Raw genomic sequence first — 19,731 nt, 5'->3', positions numbered from 1 at the left:
TACTACTACAGAGAGCATTGCCTTCCATGTCTCAGTGAGTGGGTCCAGAGTGGGTAGTGGGACAGCAAGGCGGGTCCATGAGGAGGGGGAATGTTGGAGACAGAAGAAGGGATCATTCCTGGAGGAGTCCAGAGGGCCCGGCAAGAAGGTGGATCTAAGAGGAGGGTGGGAATGTTTGAGACAGGAGCAGGGGTCCTGAGAGGGTAGAAGGCCGGCAAGCGGGGTCCAAATATATTTCTGTACATTACATCATATTTGTTCGGATAGCAGGCAAAACAAAGCTTTTCACTGTATCTGTGTACACATGACAATAACAAACTGAATCACTGAATTGTCAGTCTGAAGAAGGGCCTCGACCCAAAACATCACCTATCCATGGTCTTCAGAGATGCTGCCCGACCTGCTGAGTTACTCCAGCACTTTTTGGCCCACATTACCCGGCAGACCTAGATCCATGGCCAGAAGGGGATAATCTTGTACTCCAATGCCCTATCCTGTTGAGTCACGTCAAATGCACGGTTCCCCGGTCGATCCCCCTCTGTCTGTACGGAGTGTCTCAGGTTCGACCCTGACTACGGGCGCCGTCTGTACGGAGTTTGTACGTTCTCCCCGTGACCTGCATGGGTTTTCTCCGAGATGTTCGGTTTCCTCCCACACTCCAAAGACTTACAGGTATGTAGGTTAATTGACTGGGTAAATGTAAAAATTGTCCCTAGTGTGTGTAGGATAGTGTTAATGTACGGGGATCGCTGGGCGGCGCGGACTCGGTGGGCCGAAGGGCCTGTTTCCGCGCTGTATCTCTAAATCTAAAAAAAAAATCAAAAGGGAGAGGAGAATACGAGAGCTAGGAACGAGGCAGAGGGTTTTGTCATTTGGAGATGATTGACGTTGAAAAGAAAAACATGTCATTGAATTTTCATGCACAATAGAAGAACCCAGAAACCGCAATCCATTGTGGATTCAGAGCGCGTTACAAGTGTACTGTTCCAACTCTAAATCTGCTGTTTATAATTGCCATGAGACTCTGTTCATATTTGTTTTTTGCTCTCCCGGAATGACCCATCTGCTGTTTTCAAAATAGAAAAATACTTTAAATGCAAAAAGATTGAAGTGTTTTTTTCCCCCAAAAAAGCTATGCAATTTTTTCTTCCCCCTTCCCAGGTGAAACCAGAGTCACTGTTGTGTGCAAATATATAGGGTTTATATAGGAAAATAACTGCAGATGCTGGTACAAATTGAAGGTATCACAAAATGCTGGAGTAACTCAGCGGGACAGACAGCATCTCTGGAGAGAAGGAATGGGTGACGTTTCGGGTCGAGACCCTTCTTCAGACTGAATCTTCGGTTCAATGGGATGTGGTGAACTGTAATTCTTTCCGTCCAATTTATTTCATTCCACAGAACAATAAAGCAATTCAAAATTATAATCTTATGATTTGGATCTTGAAATCAGTATGACACGGTTGAATGGCTGATGGAAGCTCTTCAGGTCTCTGGGCACATTACCCAGAGAGCCAGTAATGGCACATCGCTGGAGGTGTGGTCTTTCAACTTACGCAGTCAGACAAATATTTCCATGGGAACCAGACCCTTCAGCCCACGTCAACTATAAACTCTAATCCTATCCCAACTCATTTCATTCTCCCCCACCTTCCTATTATCTTGCTCCTGATTCCACACCAGTGGCTAACTAACCGATGAATCCTCACGTCTTTGGGATGCGAGAGCAAACGCGGGCGTTCGGAGGAAACTCATGGAGCAGCAACAGGAGAAGATGCTAACTCCACATGCCCCATGTTACGCCTCAAGCTGTCTGCTCCCCAAGCTCTGAAAACCATCCTCCTCCTGTCTAAAGCCCTTGATAGCACACACATCCCTCTCTTGTCCTCAGCTACCAGATAGCACTGGAGGTCATGTTGAAGGAGAAGACAGTAGGTCTAAGAGTTGCATTTTGAAATTCAAATATGGTGTGGAAGCAGAACAAGCAAATTACGTGAAGGGACTGGACAATTTGAGTATCATGGAACATGTTTGCATATTCATAAGGTCATAAGGAATAGGAGTAGAATTAGGCCATTTGGCACATCGTTTACTCTGCCATTCAAACATGGCTGATCTCTCTCTCCCTCCTAACCTCATTCTCCTGCCTTCTCCCCATAACTTCTGACACCCGTACTAATCAAGAATCTATCTATCTCTATCTATCCACTGACTGCCTCCACAGCCTTCTGTGGGAAAGAATTCCACAGATTCACCACCCTCAGACTAAAGACATTTCTCCTCATCTCCTTCCTAAAAGAACATCCTTTAATTCTGAGGCTATGACCTCTAGTCCTAGACTCTCCCACTAGTGGAAACATCCTCTCCACATCCACTCTATCTAAACCTTTCACTATTCTGAATGTTTCAATTAAATCCCCCCTCATTAGAGGCACGCAGTCCCCTGGGTGGGGGCCAACATCGGGAGCTCCAGCAGCGGCAGCGTGTTTGCCCGCCCCGAATCGGCCTGGCAACTTCAACAGCCTGACCGCGGGAGAAGACGGCAGGGGAAGAGAAAAGACATTCTGGCCTTTCATCACAGTGAGGAGGTGACTGGAGGAGACTCACTGTGATGGATGTTTCTTTTTTTTTTGTTTTGTGTTGGTTTGTGGTTGTGTAATTGCTTATTTTATTGCTCTTACTGTTGGACTGTGGGTGATGAAATTTCGCCCAAAAGACTTGTTTTTTTTGGATGACAATAAAGGTAATTCTGATTCTGATTCTTCTAAACTCCATCGAGTACAGGCCCCAGCGCTGACAAATGCTCATCATAGGTATTCAGGAAGATTTTCTCACTAGTTGCGTTCTAAAGCAGAACACCAGGTGGGGCACTACTTGGATTAACTACAAGTGTACTCACAGAGTACACATAGAACAGTACAGCACAGGAACAGGTCCTTCAGTCCACAATAACTGTGCAGAACATGATGTCAAATTAAACAAATCTCCTCTGCCTGCATGTGATACCTGCCCCTCTATTCGTGGCTTATCGATCGACATGCCCATCTAAAAGCCTCTTAAACCTCAATATCAATCATCATCATATCATATCATATATATACAGCCGGAAACAGGCCTTTTCGGCCCACCAAGTCCGTGCGGCCCAGTGATCCCCGCACATTAACACTATCCTACACCCACTAGGGACAATTTTTACATTTACCCAGCCAATTAACCTACATACCTGTACGTCTTTGGATGTATTATTATTGTACGTCTTTGGACAATATTATTATTATTATTATTATTATTATTATTATTATTAATATCATACCTGCTTCCACCACCAGCGCTGGCAGTGAATTCCATCACCCACCACTCTTCTGCGTTAAAAAAAACTTGCCCACCACATCTCCCTTATAAACTTTGCCCCTCACCTTGAAGCTATGCCCGCTAATCTTTGACATTTCCAGCCTGGTTCTGACTGTCTACCCTATCTAAGCCTCTCATCATTTTATATACGACTCTCCTCACCCACCCAAACTCCAGAGAAAACAAGCCAAGTTTGTCCAACCTCCCCTGATTGCCAGTACCTTCTAATCCAGGCAGCATCTTGATAAACTACTTCTGCATTTTCTCCAAAGCCTCCACATCCTTCCTGAAATGGGGCAACCAGAGCTGTACACGATATTCCAAATGTGGCCTCCCCAAAGTTTTATAAAGCTGCAACGCGACTTCCTGACTTATGTATTCAATGGTCTGACGATGAAGGCAAGCATACTATATGCCTTCTTCACCACTTTATTTACTTGTGTGTCACTTTCAGGGAGCAATGGAATTAGACCCCAAACTCCTTCCATACATCAGTGCTGTTAAGGATCTGTATACTTTCAACCTCCCACAGTGCAACACATCACAGACTAAACTCCATCTGCCATTTCTCCACCAGTGATTCTTACTGATCTAAATCATGCTGTGTCCTTTGACAGCCTCTTTCCATCCTTGTGTCAACTGCAAACTTACAAACCAACCCATCTGCATTTTCTTCCAAGCAAAGCAAATTTAATTAAAAGATTAATAAAGAAAACAGTATAAATTAAAGGTAGCAAAAGTGCACGTAAATTTAAGTAAATGCAAGTGAATGATATTTCATAAAGCTAACATTGTACTGATCTGATAGAATGAATTTGACTACAGGTGCTGTACTGTACAGCGTTTGTACGTTCTCCCCGTGACCTGCGTGTGTTTTCTCCGAGATCTTCGGTTTCCTCCCACACTCCAAAGACGTACAGGTTTGTAGGTTAATTGGCTGGGCAAATGTAAAAATTGTCCCTAATGGGTGTAGGATAGTGTTAATGTGCGGGGATCGCTGGGCGGCGCGGACCCGGTGGGCCGAAGGGCCTGTTTCTGCGCTGTATCTCTAAATCTAAAAATCTAAAAAATCTGAGGAAATTAATAACACGGTAGAGGACACAGCAGATAAATTACACAGGTGTTAAAAATCTTCCATGGTCTAGCGCAATATGAGCAATCTTCTACTACTTTGGGCGTTTGACAATTGGACATTATGCAGGAATGCAGGAAAATCACCACCAGAAATGTGGTACCAAGAAACTGTTGGAGCCACAGGCTGACATAATGTACAACTTCATATTTTGCATTCAACACTTCATGGGCGTTGAAAGAAGTGACAAGCACGTTAGTCGATTCATTGTTTAACTTTCCAGAGTTCCTTGAATTCTTGAAAGGTTGCTTGGCATTGGAAAACTGTATATTTAACCCTCTTGTGCACAAAGGGGAGGTGACAAAGGAGAAAACTAGAGAACAATTAGCTCCTTATTTTTAATTGGGAAAGTATTAGAAGCTATATATATATATATATATATAGAGGAGAATTAGGCAATTTGGCCTATTGCATCTACTCCGCCATTCAACCATGGCTGATCTCTGCCTCCTAATCCCATTTTCCTGCCTTCTCCCCATAACCCAACACCATTCTAATCAATAATTAGTCTATCTCTGCCTTAAAAATATCCACTGAATTGGCCTCCACAGCCCTCAGTGGCATGTTCCATGCACGCATGAGGGCGTGCAGCGTAGGTTTACTAGGTTAATTCCCGGAATGGCGGGACTATCATATGTTGAAAGACTGGAGCGACTAGGCTTGTACACACTGGAATTTAGAAGGATGAGAGGAGATCTTATCGAAACATATAAGATTATTATGGGGTTGGACACGTTAGAGGCAAGAAACATGTTCCCAATGTTGGGGAGTCCAGAACAAGGGGCCACACACTATCCTACACACTAGGGACAATTTACACTGAAACCGAGCCAATTAACCTACTAACCTGTACACCTGTACGTCTTTGGAGTGTGGGAGGAAACCGAAGATCTCGGAGAAAACCCACGCGGTCACGTGGCGAACGTACAAACTCAGTACAGACAACACCCGTAGTCGGGATGGAACCCGGGTCCCCGGCGCTGCAAGCACTGTAAGGCAGGAACTCTACCGCTGTGCCGGGATTTGTTTAAGTAAGCAACATGCTTGGCACCAGCATCATGAGCCAAAAGGGCCTGTTCCTGTGCTGTACTGTCCTATGTTGCAATGGCAAACAATGAGATTGTCCATTTTGACTGTAAGTGAGAGCATCATTTAAATGTTGGCAGCTCTGTGAAGCAGAGGGATCTGGGTGATCTAACGCACAATTTGCAAAAAGATGGTGTGCAAGTACAAGAGATTATTTGGAAAGCTAAAAAAAGTGTTATGTGTTGTCAGGGGAATTGAATACAAATGGAGACCGTAGCCAATAACTAGAAGACATGAAGAGGCTTTCGGAATGGACCAAACATTTGCGTGTGTTTTCTCCGAGATCTTCGTTTTTTTTCTCCCACACTCCAAAGGCGTACAGGTATGTAGGTTAATTGGCTTGGTAAATGTAAAATTTGGCCCTAGTGTGTATAGGATTATGTTAATATGCGGGGATTGCTGGTCGGCGCGGACCTGGTGAGCCGAAAGGCCTGTTTCTGTGCTGTATCTCTAACCTAAATTAAATGAACTGAGATCTCAACAAGCAAGTGCCCAAGTAATAGCAATTGATAGGGTTATAGGGAGAGCAAAGCATGGGATCAAATACACCAAAATCTGGCAACTGAGGTAGATGGTGCTGGACTAACAGGTTTCAGATTACTGGTTACTAATGCCTTTCATTCATCGGAGAATGCTTCCAGTTTACTTTTTTTTTAAAGGTGTTATTCCACAGTACAATAAATATTTGAAGGGTCGAAATCAGTTAAAAATAAGAATGGAAAACAAACCAAGGGGAGCAAAGTGTTGAACCCTTGGGATTTTCTGACAATCAGATACTGAATGATCAGTTTTACTGTAGCTTGGTCATATGGGGAGCTGGCAAAACACTGTGGCCTCCTGTGTTACAATTCTGTCAGTGCAAATAAACAACTCGTTTAAAAGCAGTCGGGCAAGTTAATTAGCCATTAAAAGAAAAGCACATAGTGTTCACTTCAACCCAGGACAGAGCTGTGAAGTAGCAATCATGTTCAAAGTGATCCAGACTTATTCAGGCCATTTTTGAGAATATTGCGTGTATTTCTAGCTACCTCGTTAGGATGGAGAGAATGCAAAATGAATAGGAAGGAACTGCAGATGCCGGTTTACACCGAAGATAGACACAAAATGCTGGAGTAACAGAACAGGCAGCATCTCTGGAGAGAAGGAATGGGTGGAGTTTCCCGTGAATATTTTGGCATAGATAGTGTGGGATTGTCAAAGACAAGAGAGGGCATAGCTTCAAGGTGAAAGAGGCAAAGTTTAAAAGAAATGTACATCTTGGAAAGATGAAGAGGCTGGGTTTCCTTCCATTTGAAAAGGCAGCTGACCACACAATGGTATTCAAAATGTGAAAGCAATGAGCAGTTTGTACCAAAACTAGAACGCCATCCATACATCAAAAAGGGAATTCAGAAGGTACCTCAGTGGTGAAAAGATGGAATGAATTCCCACAGGGATGGGTTGAGGCAAGTCATCTCAATACGCCAGAGGCATGGAAGACAGAAAAGGGGAACAGAACAAGCGAAAGATACAGGGAGGCTCCAGTGAAGCAGGAACAATGGAAACATGGGTTAGTACAAACATCCTGTTTCGGTGCTACATAACCCAAGTCATTTACACAACTTGGAAAAACATATTGTGGGTGTTAACAAACAAACAAGGTTTTCCTTGGAGGTACAAAGGGACTTGGGAGTGCTAGAATAATTCGAAATGGTTGTTAAGCAGGCAAATGCAATGGTAGCTTATATTTTGAGACGACTAGAATACAAAAACAGGGATGTGATGCTGAATCTTCATTAGGCACTGGACAGATCGCATTTGGAGTGTTGCGAGTAGTTCTGGGCCCCATATCTGAGGAAGAATGTACAGCTGATGGAGAGGGTCCAGAGGAGGTTTACAAGAATTATCCCAGAAATTAGTGGATTAACATACAATGAGCATTTGATGGCACTGGGCCTGTACTCACTGGAGTTTAGAAGGATGATGGGGGGGACCTCATTGAAACTTACCGAATAGTGAAAAGCCTGAAAAGAGTGGATATGGAGAGGATGTTTCCACCAGTGGGAGTTTTTAGATTTTTTTAGATTTTTAGATTTAGATTTAGAGATACAGCGCGGAAACAGGCCCTTCGGCCCACCGAGTCCGCGCCGCCCAGCGATCCCCGCACATTAACACTATCCTACACATACTAGGGACAATTTTACATTTACCCAGTCAATTAACCTACATACCTGTACGTCTTTGGAGTGTGGGAGGAAACCGAAGATCTCGGAGAAAACCCACGCAGGTCACTGGGAGAACGTACAAACTCCATACAGACGGCGCCCATAGTCAGGATCGAACCTGAGTCTCCGGTGCTGCATTCGCTGTAAGGCAGCAACTCTACCGCTGTGCCACCGTGCCGCCCAAGTCTTGGCCCAGAGGCCATAGCCTCAGAATAAAAAGGACGTACTTATAGAAAGGAAATGAGGAAGAATTTCTTAAGTCAGAGGGTGGTGAATCTGTGGAATTCATTGCCACAGAGGGCTGTGGAGGCTAAGTCAATGAATATTTTTAAGATGGAGATTGACAGGTTCTTGATTAGTACGGGTGTCACGGGTTATGGGGAGAAGGCAAGAGAATGGGGTTTGAGATGAAAAGATAGATGAGCCATGATTGAATGGCAGAGTATTGATGGGCAGAATGGTCTAATTCTGCTCCCTTGAACTTGCGAGCTATTCCCTGAAAAACACATTACGTTTACAGATACGATGTACAGAACGCTCAGATTGTTTCATTGTAATTTGTGCATTTAGTCCAATTTTCAAATATCCTGCACAGTGGGATTGGGACTCTTACCAGTTCCACGATGTTGGAGTTCTGCCACAGGCAGCTCACAGCTACCATCCCCTCCATCTGCACCAGTTTCTGCAGGGCTGCTTCCCGTGATCCACCTTCCCCGATAATCAAAACCTTCCTTCCAAGCGTGAGCAGATCTGCGGACGAGTGGAATATAGACAAAATCAACTCGGTGACATTGGTAGACGCACATTCACAGCAAGCACACAAGTCAAGAGTCAACAGTACTTTATTGTCATGTGCCCCAAAACCGAACAATGAAAACTGAACTGAAATTCTTACTTGCAGCAGCACAGCAGGTATGTACACATAATACTCAATAGATACAAGATCTTCGGTTTCCTCCCACACTCCGAAGACGTACAGGTATGTAGGTTAATTGGCTGGGTAAATGTAAAAATTGTCCCTAGTGGGTGTAGGATAGTGTTAATGTGCGGGGATCGCTGGGTGGCACGGACTTGGTGGGCCGAAAAGGCCTGTTTCCGGCTGTATATATATGATATGATATGACAAATAAACAATATGATAATAAACAAAAAGACCAATTAAAGAAATATATAGAGCAACAAATGTCCAATGTCCCCAGTGCAATAAAGACATTGAGTAAATCAAGCAAACCAATAAAACACATGTTTGCACATCAAATTCATTCATGAATTCTCAAACCTCACACAAAATAAATGTCAACACAATGCAACAAGTGACCAAAGACTAAAATAAGGCCTTTGCAGCCAAGATAAGATTCTACATTTTTAACAACTTTAAACCTGAAGGGTACAAAGATGGCGACTTGGAAACCTGGCGACTTTTGTGTGTTGCCAAAAAGGGACCCTTCTTCAGAATGATTGTAGGAGGGGGCAGAAAGATGGGAAAAAGGAGGGAACAGGACAAAGCCTGGCAAGTGATAGGTGGATACAGATGAAGAGGGGTTTAAATTGGCAGATGAGTGGACTGTGGGTAGAAATGAAAAGGAGGTTAAAAAAAAAGGGTGTTAGATAATCTCGCAGTCAGCAAAATAACAAAAAAAAACATATGGATACAAAATGGGAAGAGGAATGAGAAACCATGGCGACCATTACTTGACCTAAAACAGGAAAACAAATGACAACTCTGCTAGTATCACACAAGCCATTCCACTCACTATATCTATAAAATCACTTCCAAGAATGGTATCCAATTGTCCCTCTCCCCAGTTCCTTCCCCAAAGCCCTACACATCTTCCCTTCCAAATAAATACCCTTTAAAAAGACCTTATTATCATATCAACCATTTAAAAGATACTAGACCAAGTGGACCGGTTGGGCCCAAACCTCTCCTGCATTGGTGCAGCACCCTCTCCTCCCCCACTCCCCCTGTCCCCCTTCCCCCCTGCCCTCCGCCCCTCCCTCCTTCCCCCCCTTCCTCCCTCCCTCCTCCCCTCCCCCACTCCATCCACCCCTCCCCCCCTTCCGCTCCCCCCCAACTCCATCCCCCTCAAACCCCCCCTTATCCTTCCTCCACCCCCCTCCCTCCCTCCCTCCCCCTTCCCTCCCTAGGAGATAGATTGAAACTTTAAAATGTGAATAACTTTAAAAATATAACACCGATTTCAATGAAACTTCTTCCATTAGCACCTGAGGGACGACAGTGAGTAAGGTGGGCCTAAAATTGTCACGCTATTGTGTACAGTATTGGCTGTAGTTCAGGAATAAACAAACAAACAAGAGTTTTAGTATATAGATTGCTTTAGCCACAGCTATTTTATTATGCCTAATTCTGGATCATGTCATAAGATCATGTGATCGGTACAGAATTAGGCCATTCGGCCCATCAAGCCTACTCCACCATTCAATCATGGCTGATCTATCGCTCCCTCCTAACCCCATTCTCCTGCCTTCTCCCCATAAACCCAGAGACCCTTACTAATGAAGAATCTATCTCCGCTTTAAAAATATCCATTGGCGGCCTCCACAGCCTTCTGTGGCAAAGAATTCCAGTTTCACCACCCTCTGACTAAAGAAATTCCTCCTCATTTCCTTCTTATCCTTGAATTAAGGTCCTTTAATTCAGAGGCTATGACCTCTAGTCCTAGACTCACCCATGATTGGAAACATTCTCTCCACATCCACTCTATCCAAGCCTTTCATTATTTGATAAGTTTCAATGAGGTTCTTCCTCATCCTTCTAAACTCCAGTAAGTACAGGCCCAGTGCCATCAAACGCACTGGGTCATAAGTTAACCCACTCAATCCTGGGATAATTCTTGTAAACGTCTGGACCCTCTCCAGAGCCAGCACTTCCTTCCTCAGATAAGGTGCCCAAAATTGCTCACAATACTCCAAATGCGGCCTGACCTTATAGAGCCTCAACATTACATCTCTTACAACTTAGGAAGTATGAAAAGACCTCAGAACGCAAGCAGAGGAAAGTTACCAGGGGCAAGGTATTTTAGCTGCACAATGAAGTCGAGATTGTTTTCCTTAAATCTTTAGAGAAAAGCTAATAAGGGACTTCACAACCATGAAGGTTTTCCAATGTATTTGGGGAAAAAACAAATTATGACTGGCATGAGGATTAGGAAATGGAGGATGTAGATTTGAGATAACTGACGGAAGACACAAAGAGACCAGAAGAATTTTTAGGCAGAAAGAATTAGTGGAAGCAGTTTCAACAGCAATCTGCAACTACCCTCAGAGCTGTGCCCCCCAACTCTGGCCTCCAGCAGCCAAGATTGTTATCACAACAGCTGTGGTTTCAGCTGCCTAGGCTCTTAAACTATGAAATTCCACCATCATCCAATTCTTTGCTCCTTCTAGATGTTCGTTATGACGACCGCTTTGAATGCCTACCCCACCTCCCCTCAATTCACTCAGCATTAAATATTAAATCGGATAACGCTGTGAAGCCCCTTGGGACATTTTACTTTGTTAAAGATGTGAAATGAATGCAATTTGTTGTACAATTCAAGAAGAAAATTTGAAGGCTGCCACGAATAAAGAAAGACTCAAGACACTACAGATGCTGGAATCTTGAGCAAAATACAAAGTGCTGGGGTCACCCAGCGGGTCAGGCAGGTGACATTTTGGATCGGGACGGCACAGTGGTAGAGTTGCTGCCTCACGGCGGCAGAGATCAGGGTTCAATCCTGACTACAGGTACGGAGTTTGTACGTTCTCAGGTGTTCTAGTTTCCTCCCACACTCCAAAGAACCACAGGTTTGCAGGTTAATTGGCTTCGGTGAAGTTGTAAATTGTCCCTAGTGTGTAGGATCGCGCTAGTGAACGGGGTGATCGCTGTTCGGCGCGGACACTGTGGGACAAAGGGCCGGTCTCTGTGCTTTATCACCAAAGTAAAGTTAAACCTGAAGTTAAAGGGTCCATTGTTCAACCTAAAGAAGGGCCTCAACCCGAAACATCGTCTCTCCTCTCCCTCCCGAGATGCTGCCTGACCTGACCCGCTGTGTTCCTCCATGCTGTGTTTAAGATTAAAGGAAATAGTTGGGAAGGAGGGTTTGTACAAACTGTACTGCTATTTCAATGGCCACAAATGACTGGATAGAATTAGTAGTGTAAGAAAATAACTGCAGATGCTGGTACAAATCGAAGGTGTTTATTCACAAAATGCTGGAGTAACTCAGCAGGTCAGGCAGCATCTCAGGAGAGAAGGAATGGGTGACGTTTCAGACTGAAGAAGGGTCTCGACCCGAAACGTCACCCATTCCTTCTCTCCTGAGATGCTGCCTGACCTGCTGAGTTACTCCAGCATTTTGTGAATAAACACCTTGGATAGAATTAGTAGGATCGCTGGAGGCCAAAGGGGAAGCTGGCGCGGATACTGTGTTTACTTTGTAACTTTGTCAGCGACGTATGTGGCGACTATTCGTACACCTTGGGTATGCAAGTCACTGAGACTTGTCACTGTAACAATAAACTATTCATTCATTCATTCATATCATATCATATCATATCATATATATACAGCCGGAAACAGGCCTTTTCGGCCCACCAAGTCCGTGCCGCCCAGCGATCCCCGTACATTAACACTATCCTACACCCACTAGGGACAATTTTTACATTTACCCAGCCAATTAACCTACATACCTGTACGTCTTTGGAGTGTGGGAGGAAACCGAAGATCTCGGAGAAAACCCACGCAGGTCACGGGGAGAACATACAAACTCCTTACAATGCAGCACCCGTAGTCAGGATCGAACCTGAGTCTCCGGCGCTGCATTCGCTGTAAAGCAGCAACTCTACCGCTGCGCTACCGTGCCGCCCTTCATTCATTCATTCATTCATTCATTCATTCATTCATTCATTCATTCATCATTCATTCATTCATTCAACTGAGGTACGAATTTTCAAAGAGGCTTCACAACAGTTTCCCCAGTGGAGGCGTCTCGCTGTTCAACAATCATTTTTAAACAGGATACTATCCAAAACAATTTCTTGCAATGATTACACACTAGTGTTTGGTCAGCCTGTGGGTGGGTGGCGGCCGTTAATCGGTGGGAATATCCCAGGACTCACCTGCTTGGCCCAGCAGTTCCATCACCGCACTTGCAGATGGCGGGATGAAGCACTCACTCAAATTCCCACGGACCAATCGGCCCAAATTAACATCTGTGATCCTTGTTTGGGGTGGGCAAGGAAAAAGAGGGGGAAACAAAACATAAATACATTAAAAAATAAATAAACCGGAACTTGAAGTTTACAGCAGCAGCTGACAAGAGGGAGATGAACCAGCTTCATGTCACGTTAAATAGCATCAACATTACCCAATGTCAACATCCCGAGGACAATGCCTAGAAATTCAACTGCATGAGCTGAAGAAATACCATGGTTGCTGGAGGCTGGGTTTTATGGTGAGATGTTCACCTCCTGATGCCCAAGTCCTTCCACTCCACACTCAGGCCAAACAGTAAGTGGGTGAAAAGCTCTCCATTTGCACCTCCACCAAATGAACCTCAAAACAATAGAAGGCGAGGCATCCCTCATGATCACACCCAATACAGCAGTTTAACAATGACTTCTCAGAGCACCATCACAACAACTATATCATGCACCCAGCCATGACGCACTACAAGAAATCTCTAACCAGTTTCTTCCCAGCCGTTATCAGGTAACTGACCCATCCTAAAAACAAATAAGAGACCAGTCCTGAGCCACTAGTTTAGTTTATTGTCAAGTATACCGAGGTAGCGTGAAAAGCTTTCGTTGTCTACCTCATTGGAGACCCTCAGACTGTCTTTGATTGGACCTTAATATCTTGCACTGAACATTATTCCCTTAATCATGCATCTGTACATCTGTGAATAGCATGATTGTAATCATGTATTGTCTTTCCGCTGGCTGGTCAGCAGGCAACAAAAGCTTTTCACTGTGCCTCGGTACACGTGACAATAAACTAAAATAAGTATAAGCATGGATAGACCACTTCACCGTACTGGTGTCCATCGTGCCAGCAATGCTCATGTCCTGTTAGTCCTTACAAAAGTGGCAAAGCCTTTGTGGTATTGTGTCAGATTGCAGCCCATTACAAGAGAAGCTTACAAGTCATCATCTCCCACAGCACTCACATTCAGCGGCCTCCAAAAGATCTGATGCCTCCATCTCAGACCCCTTCACCCTCGTACTCACTGCCTTAGCCCCTGCATCACTTCAAAATCTCCAGCATGTACCCTAATATATACTGAGGATTTTGGGCGGCACAGTGGGGCAGCAGTAGCGTTGCTGCCTTACACCACCCGAGACTCAGGTTCGATCCCGACTACAGAGTTGATACGTCCTCCCCGTGACCCACATGGGTTTTCTCCAGGCGCTCCGGTTTCCTCCCACTCTAAAGATTTACAGGTTTGTAGGTTAAATTAGCTTCAGTAAAATTGTAAGTTGCCCCTGGTGTGTCGGAGAGTGCTAGTGTACAGGATAATCGCTGGTCGGCACGGACCCGGCTGGGCTGAAGGGCCTGTTTCCACGCGGTACCTCTAAATCTAAATCTCCTGCACTTGTCTTCCATCCTCACCAGTCTCCAAAAGCTCTGGTAGTTCCGGTTCTGACCCCTCCAGCCATAAACTCACCGCCTCTGCCCTGCAACACTTAATCTCTAACATCTACTCCAATACCTCCCCCGACCTCCCACCACCATTACCTCGGTGTTATCTCCCACTGAGATATCGACAGTTCAGCAAATGCCCAGAGCACATGTCCTTGCCTCACAACAGGAGGTCACACAGTCCGACTCAATGACCTAAGTTAACATTCACCCACGGCTGCCAATCCGTACTGCCCGGTGGTGCTCCTCATCACTCCTTGCTCCCGAGCAGGTTTCTCCCAGGAGGGAATACTCCCATCAGGACACAGGGAGGGGACGTGGCGACTGGGATGAATGAATACTTTACCCATTCCACGTCCTTTTCAGGATTCATCGCATTCACGGCCTCATCGCTCACAAGGCTGAGGGGAAGAACCAAGCCATGAATTTTTGGATCTTCGTTTAACTTCATAATCTCGTTTACAATCTGAAAAGCAAGGAGAAAAAAGTCCCCATCATTCTAACAATTTGTTTATATACTATGACATGAGTGGAGTAAAGCACACCCCGGGGGTGACTGATAAAGGGTCTCGACCCGAAATGTCACCCATTCCTTCTCTCCAGAGATGCTGCCTGTCCCGCTGAGTTACTCCAGTATTTTGTGTCTATCTTCCAGGTGACTCTCAGGAGCATATCAGATGACATACGACTGGGAGGGTGCAGAAGATGTGGTGGCACAGCCAGTAGACCCACTGTCTCACAGTGCCAGAGTCCCAGGTTTGATCCTGACCTCAGGAACTGTCTGTGGAGTTTGCACGTTCTCCCTGTAACCACGTGAGTCTCCCACAAGTACTCCGGTTTCATTCCCGTTCCCAAAGACATGCGGGTTTGTAGGTTAATTGGCCTCTGGCACCAGCATAATCAAGGACGAGTCTCATTCTGGTCACTCCCTCTTCTCCCCTCAGCCAAGAGGTACAGAAGTAGGGGGAGGGAGGGGGAGAGAGGGAGAGAGGGAGAGGAGGGGGAGGGGGAGAGGGGAGAGAGGGAGAGAGGGAGAGAGGGAGAGAGGGAGAGAGAGAGAGAGGGAGAGAGAGAGAGAGAGAGAGAGAGAGAGAGAGAGAGAGAGAGAGAGAGAGAGAGAGAGAGAGAGAGAAGAGAGAGAGGAGAGAGAGAGAGAGAGAGAGAGAGAGAGAGAGAGAGAGAGGAGAGAGAGAGAGAGAGAGAGAGAGAGAGAGAGAGGAGAGAGAGAGAGAGAGAGGAGAGAGAGAGAGAGAGAGAGAGGGGGGAGAGAGAGAGAGAGAGAGAGGGAGAGGAGGAGAGAGGGAAAGGGAGAGAGAGAAAATCAAAATTTACCATTTATTTCCAGGTGAATGGTTCTGCTACATCCCGACACAACCTTGAACGGCTCTTACATTTGGTCAGCTGCACACTAATAAATTCAAGCTTGGTTTGACAAAGTATATAAAGCACAGGCCAAAAAACACTTACCTCCTTTGCAGCCCTTTCTTCCGGCAAATGGACCTGAACAACATGCAACCCGACCTATGAAAGAAGAAAAAATATTTGGAGATTAAACCAATGATCAGATTGACAATTTACTAATTATATGATTGGAACCAGTGTAGTCCTGTTTAAAATAATTGGTTTTTTTTGCCCCCCAATACAAATTATGCTATATAAATTATGGATTATAAATACAAATTATGAAGTGATCTACTGAAAAATGATGTCCATTGGATAATTACAAAGTGATCTACTTAATCTGGAGCTATTGCTCAGTGATGGCACTCTGGTCTACAAATTAAAAGGTCATGGGTAGAAGCCCTATTCAAACAGAAACTGTCCACATTCCCACCACACGGACTACTGGACTATCAGACATGTCTTTCTGAAGAGATATTAAGTACAACCATTGTGGATATAGAAGACCCCCATGATGATCTTTTAAAGGGCAGCAGAGTTCTTTGTAAGGTCTAGGCCAATATACAACATTCAACCAGCACAAGAATGTATTATTAGGAAACACCACCTTCTCCTTTTCTCAGAGATGCTGCCTGAACCGCTGGGTTACTTCAGCTTTTGTGTTTATCTTGCTTACAAAGCTGCAGGAAATCCAAAACTAAAATAGGGATGTTCAATGTGGTTAGCCAACAACCATGGCAAGTGGAATAAAGTTAATGCTTCCATTTTTAATCATCCGATCTCTGCAATCTTCCATCCACAAGACCTCCTCTTGTTCTTCTCACAAGGCATCTTGAAAAATTTAATCTCCAAGCATTTTCCATTTTCAATGAAGGGACGGATCGCAGTTCTCAAAGCCACGTGACTGCTTCGTACTTCCAGCATAGTCTTTATATCAAGTGCTTGCTCTAACCTCACTTTTCTATCAGTAAAGCATATGACCAGAGTTGTAGAAGTCCATCAATCTCTTCGATCCAGTCATTGTTAATTTGCATCTTTGGTCCATTAGTATTCGACTCAATAAGCCCAGATTCATCCACTCATCGGAAATCAATCTGTGCCAAAAGTCGCAATGACTTCTTGGGGTCAACATTGTTTTTTTTCCTCCTAAGATGCTCGTTACCATTTAATTACTTGTTATCTCCAGGAATATGCATTAAGTCCCTCATCGAGAACGCCTTCTTCCTTTCTCATTTGCCCTCCAGAAAATTAAGTTTGATACAAGAGAAATTAATTTAAGGATCTTGATTAGACTATCTCGTAATCTCCTCAAGTCAAGGAACTAAAACGAGTTTAAAAGGTCAAGGAACTGCAGAGGCTTGTTTACGAAAAAAGACAAAAAGTGCTGGACTAACTCAGTGAGTCAGAGAGCATATCCGGAGAACATGGATGGGTGATATTTTGGGTCAGGACCCTTCTAAAATGAAGTTTATAAGACTTGACCTCATCATTTAACTTCAGCCCAGTATCATTCCAGTGAATCTACCCGTAGCATATTGGAAATGCAAGGAGTAAACATAGCCCCACAAGTCTGTTTCAAAGTCGAATCAAACAGTGGCTGATCATGTGTGCGACGGCCAGTTTCTCACGTGTACCCCATATCTCCAATTATCCCATTGTTCTAAGATTGAATCCAGCCCAGGAGTGAATACACAGGAAAAACTTGGGACAATCTACCATCCAACCATTCAGAAATCCTTCTGGTTTGGCATCTGGCTCAACAGCTAATTTCCCCACCCTCCCACCACCCCTCAAGGCTCACTGTTGGAGAATATTCGGGAGTTATACAAATACAGATGGACAGGAGATAATTATTAAAACACAAACCAGTCTTCAAAATGGTAAGCCAAACAGTTCACAATTTAGCTTGCAAGGATACTTTAGGGCTATCAAAACCAATTATTGGTACACACTGACACTGTTCCATTGAGGACTGCTTCAGAATGTTCATGTTAATTGGCCTTCATTGAAACCATCAGGATGAGATCAGTGAAGGCATTGTGGCCGCCTCATGTGTTGCCTCATCGATAAAGCTTTGTCCCTGTCACTCAAACACAGTGTATCCTGTCACTTAATATCTGCTGTTTGTGTATCCAGGGAGCCATCCCTTGTAACAAAACAGGCATATTTCAGGAATCTGAGTTCTCTGTCCATTTAGTCACAGAAGGATTTAGTCCATCCACATGAATTACCTTGACCCAGCAAACGTGTTTGAGCATTTAGAGCTATCTTGGCAGTTACAGTGTACCTCCCATAATCCTGCAACATTATCCATCAACATCCAAAGTGTCAAAACTAACCAGATAATTATAGCCATTAAAACAGTGGTTGGTCATTTATTGTCTTTATATTTAAAAATATATATTATCTTGATGTAGTTTTGAGTTGGGAGATTCTACTGTAAAGATCACCAAGAGAATGTCAACTTTCTTCTTATTCACAAAATGCTGGAGTAACTCAGCAGGTCAGGCAGCATCTCGGGAGAGAAGGAATGGGTGACGTTTCGGGTCGACGCCCTTCTTCTGATGAATAAAGACTCATATCAACAACGTCTGGTCCAGTATCACTAGTCAGAGGAAAAACATTCGTATCAGGGTCTTCTAGGTCTCAGAACATCATAAGGTGTTTAACTTTCTGCAGCCTCTTCCTGCGTTTCTTCCAGTCAATCCCAATTCTTTGTGGTTACTTCTTTTTGTCTAATCTGCCTCAGTCCATGTGTTTCTCCACACCCACTCTGATGCTGACTCACTGCCATTTCTCATCAGCATCACCATGCCTGTTATGATTTGAATATGTCTGCATCTTCAAAACCATCTGAATTTTGTTTCAGCTCAACATACCTGCTTTTACTTCCTTCATACCCCATTAGTCTTCCCCAGAAAAAAAGAGATGTTTCTATCCTTCCACTAGTTTCCAAAGCATCTAACTCACTGTAACTTCAGGGCAGCTCATGCCATCTAGTGGCTGGTGAAAGAACATAGAAACATAGAAAATAGGTGCAGGAGGAGGCCATTTGGCCCTTTGAGCCAGCACCGCCATTCATTGTGATCATGGCTGATCATCTACAATTAGTAACCTGTGCCTGCCTTCTCCCCATATCCCTTGATTCCACTAGCCCCTAGAGCTCTATCTAACTCTCTTTTAAATTCATCCAGTGAATTGGCCTTCACTGCCTTCTGTGGCAGAGAATCCCACAAATTCACAACTCTGTGGGTGAAAAAGTTTCTTCTCACCTCAGTTTTAAATGGCCTCCCCTTTATTCTTAGACTGTGTCCCCTGGTTCTGGACTCCCCCAACATTGGGAACATTTTTCCTGCATCTAGCTTGTCTAGTCCTTTTTATAATTTTATACGTCTCTATAAGATCCCCTCTCATCCTTATAAGCTCCAGTGAATACACGCCCAGTCTTTCCAATCTTTCCTCATATGACAGTCCCTCCATCCCAGGGAAAATCCTGGTCTGGATTTTCTCTTGAGCAAAACAGAGTGCTGGCGGAACTCAGTGGGTCAGGTGGAGGGAATGGTCAGACGAAATTTCGGGTTTGTAGGAGTATTAGTCTGAAGAAGGGTCCTGACCCAAAACATCCTCCCTCACTTCCTCCACAGATGCTGCCGGACCTGCTCAAGATTCCAGCCTCTTGTTGTGGCCCATAATGCAATGGGGCTGAAGAGCTGATTGGGAAGTTCATCGTGCAAATGCCTAGCACTACAGATCGTGTAGGGGACATTCGCACAGCGGTAGAGTTGCTGCCTCACAACGGGTGCGGTCTGTGTGGAGTTTCTACTATCTTCCTGTCACCGTGTGGGTTTTTTCCGGGTGCTCTGGTTTCCTCCCATATCCCAAAGATGTGCAGGTTTTGTAGCCTGATTGGGCTC

General features: G+C 44.5%; 1 protein-coding gene across 1 annotated transcript in view; it reads right to left on the bottom strand.

Moving 5' to 3' along the window:
* The window catches only part of mthfd1l (methylenetetrahydrofolate dehydrogenase (NADP+ dependent) 1 like), a 172,549-nt gene that overhangs the window by 137,508 nt on the left and 15,310 nt on the right, over positions 1-19,731 (bottom strand). The window contains exons 4-7 of the mRNA XM_078405549.1: positions 15,884-15,937; positions 14,767-14,882; positions 12,895-12,998; positions 8,387-8,523 (exon numbers count right to left, since the gene is read on the bottom strand). Of these exons, the coding sequence (XP_078261675.1) occupies positions 8,387-8,523; positions 12,895-12,998; positions 14,767-14,882; positions 15,884-15,937 (411 nt within the window). The remainder of the gene's footprint in view (positions 1-8,386; positions 8,524-12,894; positions 12,999-14,766; positions 14,883-15,883; positions 15,938-19,731) is intronic.

The sequence above is a fragment of the Rhinoraja longicauda genome, chromosome 9 (genome assembly GCF_053455715.1).
Source record: "Rhinoraja longicauda isolate Sanriku21f chromosome 9, sRhiLon1.1, whole genome shotgun sequence".
NCBI classification, from domain to species: Eukaryota; Metazoa; Chordata; class Chondrichthyes; order Rajiformes; family Arhynchobatidae; genus Rhinoraja; species Rhinoraja longicauda.
Note: the sequence above shows the minus strand (reverse complement) of the source record. Positions and strands in the feature narration are given on the sequence as shown.